Raw genomic sequence first — 20316 nt, 5'->3', positions numbered from 1 at the left:
AGAAGGTCCTGCCACAACAGATCACCGAAATACATTCAAAAGCTGAATACATTTGTGAATAGAATCCTCGTCTACTCCTCATCACTCCCCGAGCGCCACACCATCAGCTTTCTGTACCTCACAGCCAACAACCCTACCCAGTGTCAAAAATACCTTTATGGTGCCATACAAATACCTAAATTGCTGCCAACCCCAGTAGCAATGAAGCCAGCACGCAGCAGTGAACCAAGTCATTCTCCTCAAACACAGAAACAGCAATCACCAGCTGGAGATAGACCCTGACAGCCCCAGAGCCCACTAGAGAAAAGGGAGAGGACAAAACACAGAAGCTTTAAGAGGGGGGAGAGGAAAAAAAAAAAAAAAAAGTGCATGGGAAGGAAAGCTGTGTCTGTTATGTCCTCTGTACCAGGTACCTCTGTACCCTGAAGGCCAGACCATGACAGACCCTGAGAGATGGGTACTGTGCAACAGCCGTTACAGACAGGGATGCCAAGCAGACTGTGTTGGTCCCATCTAGGCAGCTTCTGCCCACCACTGACAAACAGGAACTGTGCTTTTTTGGCAGCCTCTTCCATCTAAAGGTTCCCAGGGCTGTGAGATGGGCCCTCCGGTGGTGGTGACGATTGTGCTGGGGCAATGCTCCACCAGCCTCCCCGGCAGTTTTCTCCCCAGAAGCTTAATAAGCATCCGGGCACACCAAGAGGCTCGTGAGCTCATTAGCCTCTTGTGAGCTCATTAGCCTCTCCCAGCCCCGCCGGCTGTGTACTAGGCTCAGCAGGACTCCTTTATCCAACAGCCCTCCCTGCTCACAGTTCTTGGCCCCACATCAGGGCCTAGGTAACCAGCCACCATGATGATCATTTGATTTCTCTTGTTATCAAGTTGGCAATTAACAAAAGAGCTGATGATTGCTATATTGACTGAGTGTGGGTTCTCTTTTTTCTATCTGCACTATATCAGCTGGGGAAGGGAAGGCAGAAGAGTGGGTTAGTGGTATTTATTTATCACTACGCCATGTTTTGTGTTTGTGTTGCCAGGGGAAGCAAAGGGTGATAATGGCCTGGCAGCCCTTGGACATCCAATTTCCCTTATCAGGCCACTGAATAGAAAAGAGGCCCCAGGCCACATTAATTAACAGATACCAATCAGCTGTCACGTGTTGTGTGTGCAAAGTCTGAGGGGAGCAGTAGGTGGGAGGGAAGAATCAATAAACCATTGGGGAGGAGTGCCAGAGGGAACAGCTAAAGAGGAGTGTTGGCTACTAGGGAGAAGAGCTGCACATCCAGCTGCATGACTGTGAGATTGATTCCTGCACAGCACAGCCTGTGCTCCATACAGCCCTGCACCTGGTGAATCCCATCCCTTGCTCAGGCCACGAGTACTTCAGGGTGTTCCATCCTTTGCCTCACCCTTCTGCCCCTTACCTCCTGCAGCTGGTACTGTGCTGCTCCCGAATGCAGCCCTTCTGACCGATGTCTCCCTGAGTCTGCTTGCTGCCCAGGGAACTGAAGAGGTGAGCCCTGAGACAGGGGTAACAGTGCTGTGCACAGCCACGGTCACAGTCTCTAGCACCCGGAATCTCTCCTTTGGTTCCTCCCTCTCCCAGAACTGACCACAGAGAACAGCCCAGCATTTAGGCTGCTGCCTTAAGTCCAGTTTCTGGGTCAGTCATGTGGCCTTTCTGCATCTTCATTCCCCATCTGGATTACAAAAAGGGTTATGCCATCACCTCACTGCAGTCTGCCAATGAAATCTGTTACAGATTGAGAAACAGTCATGTAGTAGAGTGAGAGGATCCAGGACAGACATAGCTCACCCTTTTCTGCTAGATAACAAAGTAGAATTGACTTAACCCTAGCAGCAGCCTGTACGTCCCACATCTCTTGTTAACCACCCTTTCCCAGAGGCAGTTATGGCAGGTGGGAGCACGAGAGAGACCACGCTTTACCTTGTGCCAAGAACAGAAGAGCCGGCTGCAATTGCCCTACCCACCTGGGAAAGCCCCTTGCCAGAAGCACTCCCAGGCAGCCAACTCCAGCTCTGACAGGTGGGCATGAGGGAGGGAGTGCTGCAGTGCCAAGCCTGGACTTGGAACGTCTGACAGAATCAGGACCCCTTTCCCCCAGTGTTTACACATGTAGAATGCGAGGGCTGGAGGACTGTGCCTGTGTCACCCCAGTCTGCACAGATGTCATGTTTAACCCCAGCTGGCAACTAAGTACCACGCAGCTGCTTGCTGACTCCCCGACCTGGCCCCTGCAGTGGGATGGGGAGGACAGTTGGGGAAAAAGGTAAATCCTGTGGGTTAAGAACAATTTAATAATTGAAATAATATATAATAATAATAACAATTGTAATGAAGAGGAGAAAGGAATAAAACCCAAGGGGAAAAAAACCCCAAGTGATGCACAATACAACTGCAGACAATGTCCCGCCAGTCCCCGAGGAGCAACCAGCAGCCCCCAGCCAACTGCCCCCCAGTTAATATACCGAGCACGATGTTCTATGGTATGGAATATCCCTCTGGCTACTTTGGGTCAGCTGTCCTCTCTGTGTTCTTGTGCTCTCCAACCTCCTAGTGGCAAGGCCTGGAAAGCTTAAGTCCTTGACTTAGTACAAACATTACTTAACAACAACTAAAAACATCAGTGTGTCACCAACATTATTCTCATACTAAATCCAAAACACAGCACCGTACTAGTTACTGAGAAGAAAACTAACTCTATCCCAGCCAAATCCAGGACAACAGGAAAGGGAAAATCATATAACCCAGGGTTTCCCATGCAGGTAGCATTTGCTCCCATGAGATCAGAAAAGGTAAATGCTAATTTCACCTGGCCAAAATCACAGGCTTGCTATTATAGGTTTGTAACACCGGAGAACCTCTAGTTGTGAAATTCAACTGCCTTGTCATCTTACAGTTCCTGGGAATTGCTAGAGCCCCGCTCTTTTGCATTCCTGAGCTGTCTGATGGCACAGCATCCATAAAGTGCCCTTAGTGATCTGTTTCTTGCTGCTTTTCTCAGGTCTGATCCTGAAAGGTGCTGAATGCTCCGCTGCCATCCCTAGGCTACCAAAAGAGGAGCCTGTCTCCAGCACAGAGCTGCATGCTTGTTTCCCTCCTTCCCAAATGCAGGTTGAGAAAAGCTGCTTTATTTTCAACAGCTGATGTGACATTCAGGTTTCTTTTTTGTGATTTTAAAAAAAAATTATTTATTTCATTGGTTTGGCAGTGGGAGCTCCCAGAATTTTTTTTTAAAAAAGTCACATAATTTGTGGCAAGTGGAGTTCATAATCTGTTAATTTATTATCATTTCTGTCATCCTGGAGGGCCATTAACAGAGGTAATAAAGGGAGATGTAATTATAGGATCTGAGGCCACTCCAGACACAGCTGCTGTCACTCCACTTGCCATATTTCATTCTGTGCTAGTACTATCGTCTTCCTAGTGAAAGCAGCACAACAGCTACCCTGGGAGAGCCTTCATCGTCACCCCTCGAGAGAAGTCTTGACTCCCTGCATCACACACGAAGAAAAGGTTGATGCTGTTCAAAGACAATTAGCACAGGGGAGAGGAAGAGTAGGGGGCGGGGGGGCACTCCTACTGAAGGAGACAACTTCACATTGGTTAAGACTAGCTTTTGAGCTAATGGCTAATAAGGCTATTGAGCTAATAAAATTTGCTAAACACCATTAAATCACGCTTTCCTGTTATCATAGGAAAGTGTCTTTAAGCTTACCTGATTTTATTTGCTAACACTGTGGGGCAGAAGTTTGTACCAACACCTGGGGCATGGATAATCTAGACACCTGGCAGCCTCCTGGCCCTGCCCTGCTCTGCCCCCTTGCTGCCTAACTCAGTATGTTTCATACTTGTTTCGGAACTACAAGGTATTTTGTTCCATTTTTATGAACTGTCTCTTATTATGTTGGTTTCTTGGTACTGCTCCCTTGTGTAATGATCCCTGAGCTCTCTCCTGTGCACACAGTCCTGTTATAATACTGCTGCTGGCCTGCACCGTGCCAGGCTGATGGCTGTTACCATGTTGCAGGGCCTTTGACAGGAAAGGAAAACACACAGAGAAAACTTAGATGATGGCAGGTATGTCTTCCCTTTCAGAAAGGAGAGGAAGAGCCCCTTCCACAGTGCAGGGATAATCTCTACTACACTCCTGTTCTGGGATAATATCGCCATGGCAGGCTGGAAAACTAGGAACTTGGAGCTGAGCATCCCACACTCATCCCACAGCCACGAGCTCGGGAACTACGGCAGGGCGCCCCGTGCAAAGGGAAATAGCCAAGGTTAGAACATACAGTGGCACCACACTGGACAGCCGTAGCAGCTAATTGCATTGCATTAAAATCATTCCCGTTAACACCCCAAGTACTGGGTTAGTAGAGCAATCCAGGCTGAGTTCCCTAATCACCACTGTAACTCCATTTATGATGAATCAGCCCCAGATGGATAATCCCTCCAGATATGCAGATCTCGTGTAAGAAGGGCATCACTGGGATTAACCTCTACTCAGAAATACTGTCCTGAAAAAGTTTCTCCAGGCTTCCATAGTCCCACCACGTAACAGTCCATATTCCATATAACCCAGGAAACCACTAACCCTTGAGTTCCAGGAGAAATACTCCCTCTGAAAAAAGAGGAACAGCCACCACAAAGCCACAAGAGGAGCTACAAAGAGAAACAAAATACATGGGAGAACTAAGCTGTCTGATCACTTGTGCTTAGATACCTCACCAAACAAGGAAGAACTTAAAGCCAAGAAGCAAAGCAAAAGAATACAGACCCATGCCGTGGATGATACAATGTGCAAATATCTTATGGCTGAGCATCAGATATTCTCCTGACACAAGGCAGGCAGAAGGAGACAGCTGTAGTGAGCTGTTCATAGTGAGCATCTGAAACAGTCTTTGGAAAGCATCTGTGTAAACCCCAAGGACATACCGTAAGTTCCCTCTAACCATCTCTACACCCAAATCTAACCTACCTTTTTTTGGCAGGGGCTAGGGAAAACTAGAGAGTCGGTGCATTTTCCCTTCCCAGTCCAAATCTTTGTCCTCAGAACCCCCTTGAGGGCCATGTCTGCTCCTTCAGCCTGGCTCTATCCTACCTGCAGGTGAGACACACTTGCTATGTCCCTCAATCACACAGGCACTCACCAGATATAGTCAGTGAGCCTTCTGAGGCCAGTCAGATCGCTAATAAGTTGTCCTCATTATTTGTCAGCACAGAAGCCTCGAGATTCACTGACAGTAGTGAGTAAGCCCTCTATCACAATGGAATGTGCTCTGTGGTGAATCCAGTATGACAAAAGCTCTCCCGAGGCCGGGTGAGAATGCCTGTTACAGACAGGGTGGGTACCTGCCTTCCTTTCATTACCAGTAAACTCCAGTCACTGCCATAAGATTTACTCATCTATAAACACAACAGACCTAGGCCATGCTGATGTAGTGCAACATCACTGAAGTCCGCTGTACCATCCCAAGGGCTGTTTCCCAAGTGCTTTTGCTGTGCCACTTGATGCCAGGCACAACCGAGAACTTTATCACAGTTCAAAGTCTTCTGCATAATCCCAGGGCACATGCATATATAGGCATCAATGTATGCACCTACACCACAGGCTATATTGGAGTTTGTTACCAATGAGAGCTCATCACAAGCAGTCTTCTGTGACAGCAATTTCTACCCATCACTATATGTAAAAATCCTGGTTGAAGGCAGAACTGATAAGCACAGTGATAAATAATAGCTCCCTTTGCTGTTCATGCGTACGCCCTTGTAACTCCCCGTTTACCTGGGATGTGCTTTGCCCAGCCAATGATCACGACCAGTTCCCTGTCTGCCAGGTCACAGAGGGTTGTCAGGGCTTTGATGTCACTCTCCGGCATGGTTGGATCAGGCATGGCATAAATCTTCTCTGGCTCAGCCACCAGCAAGTGGGAGACGATCTTAGTCACTGCACATTTCAAAGCAGAAGTTGTTGTGGGATCTCTCATAACGTAAGGTGTCGTAACAGCCCTTTCTAGAAGGACCTTTGGGGGATCAGACACGACTGACTTTAGTGCCTAGAGGACCTCAGGAATGGGATTGGTCACAACAGGAGACTACACTGCAGCTACACAAGCTGTAGTGATCTGCCTGCGCAGAACCAGCTCTGTACAGGGATGACAAAAGTAGGAAGCGACTGTAAGGTTGTCAGCCATTGTCTCAGGTATGTCCAGTAAGGGCAGGAGGAGGCAGGAATAATCAGTTGGTGGAATGTGGAAAAGTTTAGAGAACTATGGGGAGTATGGAAGACAGAAATCAGCGTGGGACCAGTTTTGTTCACATAGCTTGGATACAGGAAAAGATCAGAATATCACTAAATGGATTTCCATAATCTTCTAGAAAAGGTCTGGTATTTAAACCCTAGGTACAATGAATACAGCACTAGGCTGTGCCTTGCTGTACCTGATCTACCTCTGCACTATGATCATAAGGAAAAAATCCTAGTGCTGGCAACTGATATGGGAATCAAGTGACAGCTGCTCTACTGTATATTTTGGGAGACTAATAAAAAGAAACTTAGTGGTTGCTCAACAGGCCACAATTCAAGACCAATACGTACGTGGCTTTTTAGCTGGGGGAGGGATCTGTAAGCTCAGATAAGTGCTACTCTCAGAATCAAGTCTCCTCTTGTATTTCTGACGGCCTCCACGGACTCGATCCAGACGAACACCTGCAGGTAAACCAAGATAAATCCTCATGATTCTGTAGTGCCACAGGGAACCTTGACATGCAGATGCTAAGATTTGCTAAGTAAGACATTCCCCACACTCCAGGGAGCTTCCCTCTCCCAAACACTTGAGCTCTCAGCTGAACCCAGCAGTCCCAATAATACCAGCTAGACTGCCTCCAGCTCTAACCATGCTGCTGTGAGCTTTTCTTTTATTCAAAACATTAATGAAGACAGAAATTAACCCGTTCCAACTCTTGAATCATCATCAATCTGACGGCAAATGAAAAGCTTCAGACCTCAATGCCCTCTAGATGATCTTGCTTTTAAAAAGAAAGACTTTAAATGTCAGTCAAACCTGCAGTTATAAAAATAAGCTTTTAGATTGTTCCTAAAAATGAGAAGTTAAATGTTCTGTGACCTCTCACTGTTTGTATTTGAAAAAAGTGACCTATAGCAAATAGATTATGAACTGTGAATTCAACAAAGATGTTTCAGCCTTGATCAAGTAAAGCAACTGTAATAAAAGTAGAACACAAATAAATGGAAACAACCTCTACTACAATAAAGCAATGATAAAGCTGAAGTAGGGAGACACTGAAGAATTTGCTGCAGCTCTGTCAAAACACAGTCAATCAAACTGCAAATAGTGCATTGAAAACAGCTCCCAGTGACTGGGAAGCACCAGTGACTGTCACCATGCAAAAAACCATAGCAGCATCAACAGACCAGGAACAGCAGCTGAATTGCTGTATTAGTACAAAATACAATGTTAAAACCAAATTGTGATAAAAGCCATAGATTTTTGTCCAATTGTCAGTTATTTCTGGCCAGCCACATTGTCTCTAGTAACCAGTTCCTGTGAAACTGAAGTAACTCAGTCTTTCTGGGAGAAACAGCTATCGCAAAAAAAAATAATAAAAAAAAAAAATCAATGTAAATGTAGGAGCATTCAAACAGAATACAAATTTGAATTTACACTATACAAGCACTTCCTTAGAAACACATGAGCTTATTTAGTCTGATCACAGGAACCAATTATGTGATACACTTACTAATCACATTGAGCCATTAATATTTTGCAATCAATCCACTACATAAACATAAACAACTAAAAGCAAACACTCCAGATCAGTTTTGAAGTGATGCTTTTTGAATAACTTGTACACCTGAAAAACCCGTCAGTCTGCTGACAAATATTCTACCCTAGGAAGAAGCACATGTCTGTCACACTGTGCATTTCAATGCCACGTTTGCTTACTGTGTCATGTAACAGAGTGTAATGCCCACACCAGCTCCACGTGAAACCCTTACTTGCCCCAACACCTAGATCCTGACACTCCTCGTGGCTGGAGCACCCAAACCAGCTTGACAGACAGACAATACCAACAGCCCCCCAGCAGCAAGAATAAGCAACACCAACCAGGCCCACAGCACTCGGTTACAGTTACACGTCTGACAGCAAAATCTCTGTGACAGTAGCAACACCCACCTGGAGGTCCAGGGGGCATTACCTGTAAGCCATGGTGTGTGGCGACAGAGTCTCATAGGCATGATATTACTAATGCTATATAGCTACTTCCTTTAAGAGTCCTGCTGCTCCTGTTGAGCAGAAGCAGGAATGAGCAGGTCTGGAGCTCTCCAGAGCAAAGGAATTGCTGTTGCAAGTGGCTGCTGTGGGAGGACGGCAGACACTGAAGATGGAAAGACATGAAGCTGAATAGGTGAACTCAGATCACACTGAGTAATTTCCTGCCCCATTTTCTATTTCTGACTCTATGTGGAGAATTCACTGACATCCCTAAGCATAAGTACCACCTTTCTCCTCCATTACATGGTAGTGTTTCTAAAAATGCTGCCCATTGCTTCTTTTACCTCCATTCTCAGCAGCAGGTAGCCTGTGGGCAAGACTCCTTCCTGGGAGCCCCAACATGTTCCAGAAAGTGATTCCAGAAAGGGCAGCCAGGGAATTGCAAACCTGAGATTATCTGGAGAGATCCCTGAGGAACAGCACTAATAAAGTCCTGGATGAAGCAGGAAACTTTGATTTTCACCTACTATTTCTTTCCCTTTATCAATGTGCCCTGGTTTCCGAAGAAAGATGATGTCTATTCCATGCTCTGCTGAATGAACAGCACCTACCTATAAGCCAGGAGAGGAGGGAGAGACACAAATTTCAGGAACTGCCAGTAAACAAAGGAACTAGATGTGAAAATTCAAAGGGTCGGGAATACACTATTTAAAGGTCATGAAGGAATCCAGAACAGGCTGCAGGACTTCAGGCCTGAATCTCAGCTCCACAGGACCCTTGCATAAGCAGAGTCACAGAGGGGTCCATTCCCTCACGCCAGCAGGCAGGAGGATGCAGTGCTGCAGGGAGATGCCATTCTCAGCCCAGGAGAAGACAACACACAGCCCTCCAGGACGCTTTCACCATGCAGTTTGATAAGCATCAGGGAGGGTGGTCTGGGAGAGGTAAGGAAGAAATGGGGGAAGGAGCTCATTCCCTTCTCCCAAGGAGAAGCTCCAGTGCTTGGCAGAGGGATGGCTGCACAGGTTGCAGCAGTATTAGGGACCCTCAATCAGATTATAAGGACACAAAAGACTTAAGTGCATTAAAAAAAGATGAGAGACACACTGAGAGATTTACCCTCCATCCCTCCTTCTGTCGCTGAGTAGATAGAGGTCTGTTTGCCCAAGGACTTTGGCTTGTTAATTTTGAACAAGTGTTTGTCCTCTTGTTCCCCATCCTGTGTGACACTCCTTGAGGCAAATGTTTTCAATCAGCATTTGCAGAGCCACTACTGTACCCTGTTGTCACCGCTCCAGCCACAGAGCCAGTGAATAGGCTGACCCTTGCATAGCACATCCCAGAGCCAGTTGCTGAGTGCAGCGAGCTGCAGGTGCTACAGCAAACAAAAGCATTTCAACCCCCTAAGTCCCTGCCCGTGACACTCCAGACATCAGCATCATGGCAAAATCCCTTCCCCAAAGATCTGACAGCCTAATAGGTCACGCCTAGATGGAGGGAAAGGGCATAGCCAAAAATCAGGACGCGGTACTGAGCTGTGATATTCAGGTGCCTTGTTAATGCCTGCTGTTCTGCTTTGGTTTCCTCGGTGGCTGGTTTTAAGATAGGCAGGCTGGTTACAGTGCAGCTCTGAAAGGGACACTAAAGGACATTAAAATGGAATGGGGAGGTGCAGTGGGTGAGCTCAGAGAAGCAGCATGAAGGAAAGCACTGAGCAGAGAAGAAATGAAGGGGAATGTAAACTGAGATATGAATGGAAGTGAGAGAGTGTGAGGAGAAGGGAGATCAAAGAAAGAGGGCTGGAGCAAGCCTGAGTGGCACACCCACTGTAATCCCAAGGGCGGATTTCACACCAAATATGCAGCCACCTGAACTTCTAACTGCAAGGTGCAGTGGCCACTTACGAGATGCAGCTGGTCTGTACTGACAACTCTTACACAGGATTTGGTGCCAACAGCCTGACAACAAGACAGCAGCAAGAGAAAGCGGTTGCCTTCCAGCTTCTGCACAAATCCATTTCTTGCATGGGCCACAACTGGCCAGTTCCCAGGAGAGAAGGCACTTGTCCTACAAAACCGGCACCACCGTAGGCACTCTTGGACCCCCCGCCTCGACAGTATCAGCAAGGAAGGGCTGCTAGAGCAGTAAAGAAGGGAGTGCTTACATACATAATGTGAGATGCAACGGTACAGGGCAAAGTTTGGGAAGTATCACCCCTTCATAACTTACCTTTCTGACAGCTGCTTCTTCGCAAATGAAGCCTATCTGTGCCGGGACATCCTCTCTCCTCCCACTCCCGCGTTGCAAGGAAGTGCTGCTGTTCACTGAATCTTGAATCTCGTTACCTTTCAAGGGACCCTGCATAAGGTTCCTGGCACCATCTGACCTGCATAGAGCTGACCCTGGTGTCCGCCACAGGGCCTGAGTCCCAGCCCCCCGGCAGCATGCTCTCAGCTCCCCAGCCTGAGCCCCCTCTGACCTGACAGGGAGGACCACAGGGCCAGGCCTTGTGCAGGAATTTTCGGCTCAGCATCCTGCTTGGGGTAGGGCTGTCAGTTTTCTAAGCGTCCTGTGGGTGCCACTCGTGTTCCAAGCGCTCTTGCAGAGAGGTCTGTGCCAGCACCAAGCCTCTGCAGTGGGAGAGCTGATCTGCTGATCTGTTCAAGCTCCCTGCATTTCTCTGACATGCCCCTTGGAGAGACATCTGCCCGACAACTTTGGGATCAGATGTCCCCTTGCTGACTTGATAACATCAGGCTTTGGGTTTTTTTTCTTAATGGAAGTAAAATAATTCCAGCTTTTTTTAAAAGCTGGACCCAAGCCGAGTCTGTCGGAAGTAAAAATAGCCGAGTATGCAGAGGCGACAGCACACGGAGTCAGGTTTAGTTTCTCTTTTATTTTCTGGGGACTAAAAATACTCTTAAAAGCTCTGTGAAGCTAAGCCCTGGCCAGTGGGAAATGCAGTCTAGGCCCAATATCAGCTGTCGAGTCAAATTACTAGCCTCACCTCACCTGCCACTGAGTCTTATCACATGCCCATGAACTGATAGGAACAGAAATCTCTATCTTGCCAACAAAGCTAACGGAGGAGCCAAGCTACAGGGTTTGCACAGTACAATATGTGTCTAGACCAAGAAGTACACAACCAAAGGGAACACAGGGCAAGTGCTGGCCAGGGAGCAATGCCCACAGGGCTGCTTCTGCTGAGCTTCCCTGATACACCGGTCAAGTCCTGTGCCTGCTGTCCACCTAATCCTTGAGCTGCAGTTTGTGCATCAATGCAGCCTGCTTGTCCTCCCTGGGTCGGAGCTGTGGTGGTGCTCTGTAGCTAACAGAGATGCCCCTGTCCCCAGGAGCTGCGGTCTAAAGTACATGAATTGGCATGGCCCAAGGAAGCTGGAAGGTGTAGGTGAAGAGCAGAGAAGAAAGAGAGAAGGGTAGTGCCCAAGGTGTCTCCTACAGAATTTCCCTCTCCATTTTTGCTCTGAACTTCAGGAGAGGCAACAGGATGTGGTGATGGGATGAGTGGGCCAGGAGGAAGCCTATCAAGGAAACAGCAGCAGTGACAAATGGAAGTTAGGCTTGCCAAGACGGGGAAAGAAACAGACCATAGGGAAAGGCATCTCTGTTCAATGAGAGTGGAGAGGCTGCAACCTGACTAGGCTCTCTTCTGTTAGAACGCAGAGATTCCAGCATGGGAAGGGGAAAAGACCCCTTTGCACCATTAGGATCTTACACTGCTGTGAAAAGAGGCCAGCCCCTGGAAAATCTGCTGGTAGATGACTGGTGCAATTACCCAACTCATTTGAAACACAGGAAAGCAACTTGAGGGGTGCAGATCAGCAAGCCTGGGAAAGACACTTGCAATGGAGGGTGGAAAACTAACCTGGGGAGGGGGACAGTGGAGCTGAAAAATCCATCTCCTGCGTTACCAGGGCCTACAGAGAGATTAGATCTGTTCAAGCACAGTGTTGCAGCCTGTTCCACCTTTGATGTTTTCAGGGACATGTTAGTCAGGTAGGAAAGCTCCTTTGCTGGCTGTCTGGCTAAAGAGTCCCTGGACTCGGAGGGACAGGTTAGCCCTGTGATGCCTGCTGATATCTAGTATGAGGTTATCACATGCCTTGAAGCAGTAGCACAAGGTCTCCTTGCTCCTCACACACAGAAACACAAGCAGCACATCCCAAGTGGTTGGTTCAAAGCATACAGGCTCTGGTGTAACTTACACAGCTTGCAGACCAGCCCTTCCCCTCTGCCAACGCCAGCTGCATGGCTGCCAGCTCTGGCAAAGGTGTCTCTGCAGCATTAGCCATTGCTGTTTCTCAAATGTACAGCTTCCTTCCTGTGCGGAGCCCTTCTCACCTTTCCCATCAGTCACCCTGGAAAGTCAGGAATTAACCAGAGCTTCAAAGGCACATGGGAATAAAGTACCATGTTCAGCTCTGTAATAACTCCACCACTCAAACACTCAACGCTGTGTTCATGGTCCATGCAAATGTCCTCCTTTGATTGCTTCCCTACCGAACCCTCTAGAACAGTCTGAAGCTGGACAGCAGCTCTATTGGCTATGTCACCCATGGTGGCAATGCCTGCATAGCAGCAGGCTGAGGGACACTGCATGAAAGGAACAGATGCATGCACAGGCCTGTCAGGAAAAGACCAAGGATGCCTTTCACAAGAGGACCTATAAGATGACAAGGCCCCAGCCCCACTGTCTTTCCAAGAGGTAGTGCTCAGAGCTAAACCCCCAAAGGGGTATTTTGCTGCCTAGAGAAACACGCAACCCTAGGTGCGATTTAACCCTCCTTCCTTTAGAATTTGATAGTTCCCTTCTGTGCATCTGGGCTCCCTTGACAGGCAACAGAAAGAAGCAGGGACCTCCACATTCATCTTACTGGCCAAGCACTTACCTGAGGAGGAGTTAGGACAAATACTTCTCTCCATTGACTACCAAGAGAAACCTGCAAGGTCAGACCAATGCCTTCTCTAGCCCAGTTTTCTGTCTCAATCTATTTAGGCAGAGCATATGAGCCTTTTGGAACAGGTAGAGGAGCATAAGGATGGATCAAGAATCAAATTATTAGATATGTGACACAATGGAGAGACCACTACCACTTCAGGGAGAAAGGCCTATTTGTGATGGAGATGCACAGAGGCGAGCGAGTTAGACCCACCAACACAACATGCTGCCGCTTTGGCTAGCCTCTTAGAGCAAGTCTGCTTGGGCCTTGCAGCCTTCAAGTGTCTCCTGAAGTCCTCACCTCAGCAGTGGCTTTTCCAATGCTAAGAAGTAGTGTCCGCTTATTATTTATTATTTAAGTCTTAAATTAGAACTGCTGTGCCAAGCAATTCTGAGTGAAGACCCTCTCAGGATACACTGCAGCTCAAGGGCTGGCACAGTCTTCAAAAGGAAGGGATTGAGAATCTTGGCACAGCTGAGTCACTGGTGAACGTAGGTCACCAAAGGCTGTGAAAATTTTGATGCACATGCCTTAAGTTACTGTAGAGCAGTGGGACACACATTCAGCCCCTACTCTTGCTCACCTTGGAGGATCTTACATATTGTGTTGTCGGAACTTCCTAAAAGCTTGTAGCACAATGGTTGCGGTTGCAACCATACTGGGATGGTTGTAGCTTTTATCAGCTTCCTCTTTTCTGTGTGTGTTACAAGAGCCCTAAGCACAATTTCTGTTGACAGACTGCACAAAGTGCTTATCATAAACCTGTGTAGATCTGATGACTCTCTGAACCCACACAGATGTGTATCAATGGAGCCTGGACTTTGTGTTTGATAGAACAGAGATTTAGTTAGGTATACCAAGAACCTAGGCAGATTAGTAATTCACAATGAATGGGAGCAACGAAACTAAACAGATTCATGATCCATTGGATATGGCAGAAAGGTGTGGGGAGGGTCCTGGGTGCACCAGTTCTGCGGCCGGAAAACAGATACCAAGTGCCATCAGCCCACTGCGTGCTTGCGGACAGCCCATCCACTGAAATCTCCTCTTGGGAGAATTGCCATTGCTCTGCCAAGGGCAGCACATGCTCTGTGTCATGCCACCATCCAGCCCAGCTCCAGCTACATTGCAAACGCTCAAATCATGTCTTGGAAAATAGTTGGGCGTGGACGATATAGACATCAAGATGCCACTCGCTGCACCTGGAGATCCTGTTTTAAAGGACAGGGGATTGCCTGTCTGTTTTTAAACACGGGTATTTTAGAGAAAGAAAAATAATTTTTCATTCTCTTTTTTCATTTGGATGCCTCCAATAGTGATATTTCTGGCACCGGCTGGAGGCGGAATACTCTATAAATACAAAGCCATTAAATCGCATGCAGCAGCAACCTGATCGGGGCTGCCTTTTAATTTCCTGACATGAGCTGGCCACTAACCCAATTACCCAGGATCCCCGGAGGAGCCCTCATCCTTCCCAGGAAGCACAAAGCAAGAACCCGAGCATATTGCAGGGATGTCAGCTGAGCTTTCACTGAAATCAAATATCTTTTTGAGAACACATGGTCTGGAAGCACGGATGGGGGCAGGAGGGAGTGGGGAGAGGTTGCTGGAAACACTTTACTCCATTGAGAGATTCTTTCACTTGAAAACAGAAATTAAACACCCTCCATTTGGTTATGTTGCTGAAAAAAAGCTCTGTTGTTAATTCGGTTATCTGGATTTTAGAGAAGGACAAAGGCAAAGTTACTGAGTGGAAGTAGTTTGAGATTGCCAGTGCTTAGAATCCCTTGTTTAGATACTAGGTGACTGCACTCAAGTTATAACATCCCAGAGCCAGGCCTGCCCAGAGCGACAGATTTGCTTCCTTGGGAAACGTTTACATCAGCCACTGGCTGCAGCTGGTAAGGGAAACAGCAGTTAGGGGTAAACACTAGGAAATTCCACTGCCTACAGGGTTTCCCTATCAGCCACTGTCTTGAACAGGAGGAGCATGGATTTAAGAGACAGCCCCTTCTGAAATCTGGAGATTACAGGCTCGCCATCTCTGAAGTGGAGACGACCTCCAACATTCACAGAGATGCAGGCACTTAAGGCACTACTAGGGTTATCAAGTTGTTGCAAGTTCCTGGGAGGCAGGGTATTCCCAAAGGCACCGAGGACAGGAGGGAAGGGGAATAATTAAGAGGAAGATGAGCTGAATGAACTTTGCGGCTCTCCTCTGTTCACTTCTCATTCATATTTCACTACCTGGCCCTGCAGTGTCAGTATCCACGTATTCCAGCAATTACTACATCAGAAATCAGATTAGACAGATAGGAATCCAAGAGCTTGGGGAATTTGTAACAAAGAATTTGGGTGCCCTGTCAAATTTTAACATGTTCTTTAGCGTTTCTTATGGAAATGCATTAGGAGCAAAGGAGGAAAGCCTGGGAAAGGCATGGTTGTACCTGGGATTACTACACCACAGCACATACAGTCCTGGTATCAGGACTTACCTGGATCAGTATTGATACAGATAAATCATATGCCTTTCCTGGATAATTGCCTAACATCTCACTTGTTGTTAAAGAGCCTCACTTTTCTGCATCCAGATCAAGGCTATCTTCCACTGCCTGCCTTCCTTGCATTTGTAGACCTCACCACACAAGAAACAGCCGCTGGGTGACTCCTGACAGCCAAGAGGCTAGGCCAGAGGACAACCTGCCTTCAAAGACAAGAGTGGGGCGAAGCACCACGTACAGGGCAGATTTCCTATCCCGGGACTTTGCCCTGCTGCTTTTATCGCAAGAAATGCATGTAGATCTGTGGGACTCCAGAAATAGCTTCTGCTCTCTGAAATAAGGTATGCCTGGTCTACCAAAGGACACCTCCCCAGGGCCCTTTCAGTCTTTGCCCTCTTTCTTGGAAGCCAACCAGTGATGTCTGCAAGAAACTGGGCAGAAGGCACTCACACGCCTCAGAAAGTTACTCCCAGGCCTCAGTCATGAGTAAGACTCTGAGGAGACAAGTCTCAGCCCTGGCAGGGAGCAGAAGACAACCGATGTTCAGCAACATAATACATATTATTCCTATTAAGGAGGAAAACAAGATTCAAAGGCTGGTGGAATAATGGATGACATCTCAATGCCTGGATGAGATTATTTTTAGGCAGTTATTTTCTTTGCTGTTTGGTTTATCACTGTCTGATGCAACACATGATTGCACGCACATGCGTTTCATGAAAGCGTTAGTGACCCAGCTTTGTTTCCTTTTCAGACCTGTTTATGCTCCATCTGGGTCTCTGCAGATGTGCCAGCACACAACAGTGAACACCACAGCTTTAGAAACAATACAAGCAGGAATCCATTGAAGAAAAATTCTGCAGGGCTTCCGCAATAGTCAAAGACCAAATACCCAGACAACAGCCAGTCTGCTCCATTTGTATCGTGTGGTTTGGTATGTCCAGTGTTGCCTCTCCTCCACTTGCCTGTCTTGTCATTTTCACTCAAAGACGAGGACAGGAGAGACCCTGATGTCCCATCACACCTCACCTGTTATCCCCATCCCTCTTCCTATGATCTCAGGGCATTTCCCTTTCATGAACTGACTGCACTGACTTTACGTGGCAAGGTTTTGGTAGCAGGGGACTGCAGGGGTGACTGTGAGAAGACACCAGAAGCTACTCCTAGGTCAGGCAGAGCCAGCTTTACATGGCTGCAAAATGGACCCGCCACTGGCCAAAGTGACGCTGATGGTGCCTCTGTGGTAACATATTCAAGGAAGGGTAAAAAACGCCATGCAGCAGCATGAGACAGGAGTGAGAAAATGCAATAGAAACAGCCCTGCAGATACCAAGGTCAGAGAAGAAGGAGGGGAAGAAGTGCTCCAGGTGCCATAGCAGAGACTCCCCTGCAGCCTGTGCAGAAGACTGTGGTGAAGCAAGTTGTCCCCCTGCAGCCCACGGAGGTGCAGATATTCACCCTGCAAGCCCATGGAGGACCCCACGCTGGAGCAGGTGGACATACTACAGGAATTGTAGCTTGTGGACAGCCTGTGCTAGAACAGGTTCCTGGTAAGGAGCTGTTGCCTGTGGAGAGCAGCCCATTCAGAAGTAGGTTTTTTGGCAGCAACTGTGGCCTGTGGGGGACACACACGTGAGCAGTTTGTTCCTGAAGGATTGTACCCCATGGAAAGGACCCATGCTGGAGCAGTTCTTGAAGAACTGCAGTCTATGGGGAAGGCCTCACGTTGGAGAAGTTCATGAAGGACTGTATCCTGTGAGAGGGACCCCATGCCAGAGCAGAGAACAGCATGAGAAGGAAACTGCAGCAGAGACGAAGCCTTACGAACTGACCACTAAACCCCAGTCCCTATCCACTTGCAGCTGCTCAGGCAGGGAGGAGGTCGATGTCATGAGTGAGTTGAGCCTGGGAAGAAGCAGAAGTAGGCGGAAGGTGGTTTTACTTTTGTTTTCTTAAAATCCCAGTCTCTTATGAACTGGCAAGAGACTAGTTTTCCCCAAGTCGAGTTTTGCCCATGACAGTAGTTGCTGAGTGATCTCCCTGTTGTTATCTCAACCCATGAGCTTATTTACCATATTTCCTCCCCCTGTCCTGCTGAGGAGGGGGAGTGAGAGCGCAACTTGGTGGGCACCTGGTGGCCAGTAAAGGTCAATCTACCATACTGGACACACAGAAAAGGACTGACATCACTGTCCTCATCACAGTGCCATTCTACAAGGTGACACACAGGATTGTGACTTCAGAGATGCAGCAGAGATGTGGAGGGCAAGGCTGTGAGGTCATGTTTAACCAGCCAATGTCCAAAATCAAACCTCTGAGCCTACTTACACAAGCCATGTGTCACCTGAAATTACATCTACCTCTAAAAGACAAACAAATTGCTGTAGAACAGAAAGGCCATGGGTGGCTAGAGCGTGAATGGCAAGGGTATATTCCCCCCAAAACCAACAAGGTATATTAAGGTTTTAAAAGAGACCTGCCAAACTGCTGAAATTTCTCTATCCATCATTCTAGAGAGCCAGAGAGATCTAGAAATACTTTGTAGAGTCCAGAATTCAAAAAGCTGCACTTCAGTCATTGTGGGCACAAGACAGAGTGCTGGAAGCAAAGACGTGGCCAAAGACAGGGATGCCCAGCTCTGAACAGTGCCTCTCCTCTGCAGGTTGCAGGGCACACCTTCCTTCCCTGGCCATCCCTAGCCAGGCATGTATGTAGGTATCGTCTTTTCCATTTGGGGTCAGTAGTATCAGAGGTTGCTCAGGTTTTCCTGATTTTTGCAGGGCAGGAGGACATGCACTTCTACTGGATGAAGCTGTGAAGATGCCCCATCTCCCTCTGCCTGCAGGCTGGTGCTGCAGCAAGGCCAAGAGCAGCAGAGTGCAGGTTTTCTAGGGATGGTGCCTTTCTATGGGGGCACAGACTGGAGTCTGCTGGCATCCCGGACTCCAGATTCAGCAGCTTCCTATCTGACCCTGCTAGTGAGGGGCTAATTAATGCTCTCTGGGGGCACACTCCCGATGAAAGGGGAAAGTGAGAGACAGGCAGCCAGACAGGCCAACACTTCAGACATCTCAGCCAGTTGGGCTCCTTGGGCAGAGCTTTCCGCCTACTGCTTTCCCCAGTGAGTCTCGCCTGCCCTGCAGCGTCACGCCAGGAGAACCTGAGACAGCAAAGCTCTGGTGTCCATGCAGTTCCCTCGTTGCAATGCATTGATCAGAGCTCTCTTAAAGAAAGTGGCCTGGATATCTGAGACACCTATTGATTGCTTCACTGGCTCTCTTCCTGCCCTGATCCTCATTCACTCAGCACTGCCTGAATAACCTGCACTTCTGTGTTAGGAGCAGTCTCCCCAGATCTTAAAGGGCTACATTCACAGCTGTTCACCTAGCTGCAGCCCATGTCGGGAGGAGAGAAGATGCCTGGTGACCCTCATCTGCACTCCCCAAGGGGAGAACTTAAGTCCTTCCTGCAGCACGAAGCTGAGCATTTCAAGCATAAGGCAGAAGCTTGAAGTCATGGTTCCCTGCTTTTGCCATCTTTGAATACTGGTGCCTTCTGCTTGAAGAACATGCTCATGCCACATGCCCAGCAGGCAGGAGGTGGTATGTACATCATGTATGACAACAATAACCAAGAAAATCTTTCCTCCCCTAATGACAAGGTATCATAAAACCCTTAATAAAAAAAAAATCCTAATGGAATATCATACTCTTCTTCTTCTGAGGAAGGACAGTTTCTTTACCAAGAAATGTCCCCACTAAGTTACCAGCCCAGTGCCAAGCGCATCAGGGAGGAACCTGTCAAGAGAAGAACTGGTTTCTAGATCTCACCTTTAACCACAAGACCATTTTTCTCCAAACTCCCAGTATTCAAGCAGGAGAAAGAACCTGGCTTAGCAACCTTCTGCCGTGGATGAACCCAAGGAAGAAGAGAAAGGTACACCAAGGCAAAGTAGGAAGGGGAACTGGTGAAAGAAAAAAACAAAAGATCATAGCTCAAGTATCAGACCATCTTATCCTAACGAGTGCTTGGAGACTGCAGGGTCTCTGGGGAAACCAAGACATCAGGGATTTTTAAAAACAGTTAAAACTACTGGAAATGTACAGCTGGGAACGCTCATGCCCTGGCAGAGAAAAGGGGTGGATGAGCTAATAGGATGACAGACCAGAGATGGAAAAGACCAATGAACCTTTTCTAATCCAAAATCCCTTGTCAATTCTGTATTTTTGAGCAAGTCAAACAATTAAGGATTTGTTCTTTCCAGAAACTCCTGGCTCTGTGGAGACCAAAGACTGTAAACCCATTTTCTTCCCTTTTTGGATTTTGCTTTAAAGATGTGTATTGATTGAATTCTGTATATTAATACTTTGTGCTTCCACCAGGCTTCACATAAAGTTAACCAATCAGTCCATCACAATCCTTTTGCAAGCAAAGCAGTAGGCCCTTTTTTCTCAGCTTGGGAAACGGAGCAAAAGAACGGGAAAAAAAGATGCCTGCCCAAATCACTTGACCAGTCTGTGTTAGGACACAGTAGTCCTATTTGCAGATCGCTAGTGTAGCCTCCTCTGCTCTTGCTATTGTCATGTGTTCTTGCA

At 47.6% G+C, this 20316-nt stretch overlaps 1 protein-coding gene and 1 long non-coding RNA gene across 2 annotated transcripts in view; one reads left to right on the top strand and one right to left on the bottom strand.

The window, feature by feature from the left end:
* Positions 1–20316, bottom strand: part of ESRRB (estrogen related receptor beta) — an 87800-nt gene that overhangs the window by 11142 nt on the left and 56342 nt on the right. Inside the window, exons 4-5 of the mRNA XM_037395014.1 lie at positions 6621–6731; positions 5808–5969 (exon numbers count right to left, since the gene is read on the bottom strand). Coding sequence (XP_037250911.1) covers positions 5808–5969; positions 6621–6731 — 273 coding nt within the window. The remainder of the gene's footprint in view (positions 1–5807; positions 5970–6620; positions 6732–20316) is intronic.
* The window catches only part of LOC119151263, a 27971-nt gene extending 7655 nt beyond the window's left edge, over positions 1–20316 (top strand). Inside the window, exon 3 of the long non-coding RNA XR_005105355.1 lies at positions 16476–20316. This is a non-coding gene — a long non-coding RNA (uncharacterized LOC119151263). The remainder of the gene's footprint in view (positions 1–16475) is intronic.

This window comes from Falco rusticolus, chromosome 7 (assembly GCF_015220075.1).
Source record: "Falco rusticolus isolate bFalRus1 chromosome 7, bFalRus1.pri, whole genome shotgun sequence".
Taxonomy (NCBI): Eukaryota; Metazoa; Chordata; class Aves; order Falconiformes; family Falconidae; genus Falco; species Falco rusticolus.
Note: the sequence above shows the minus strand (reverse complement) of the source record. Positions and strands in the feature narration are given on the sequence as shown.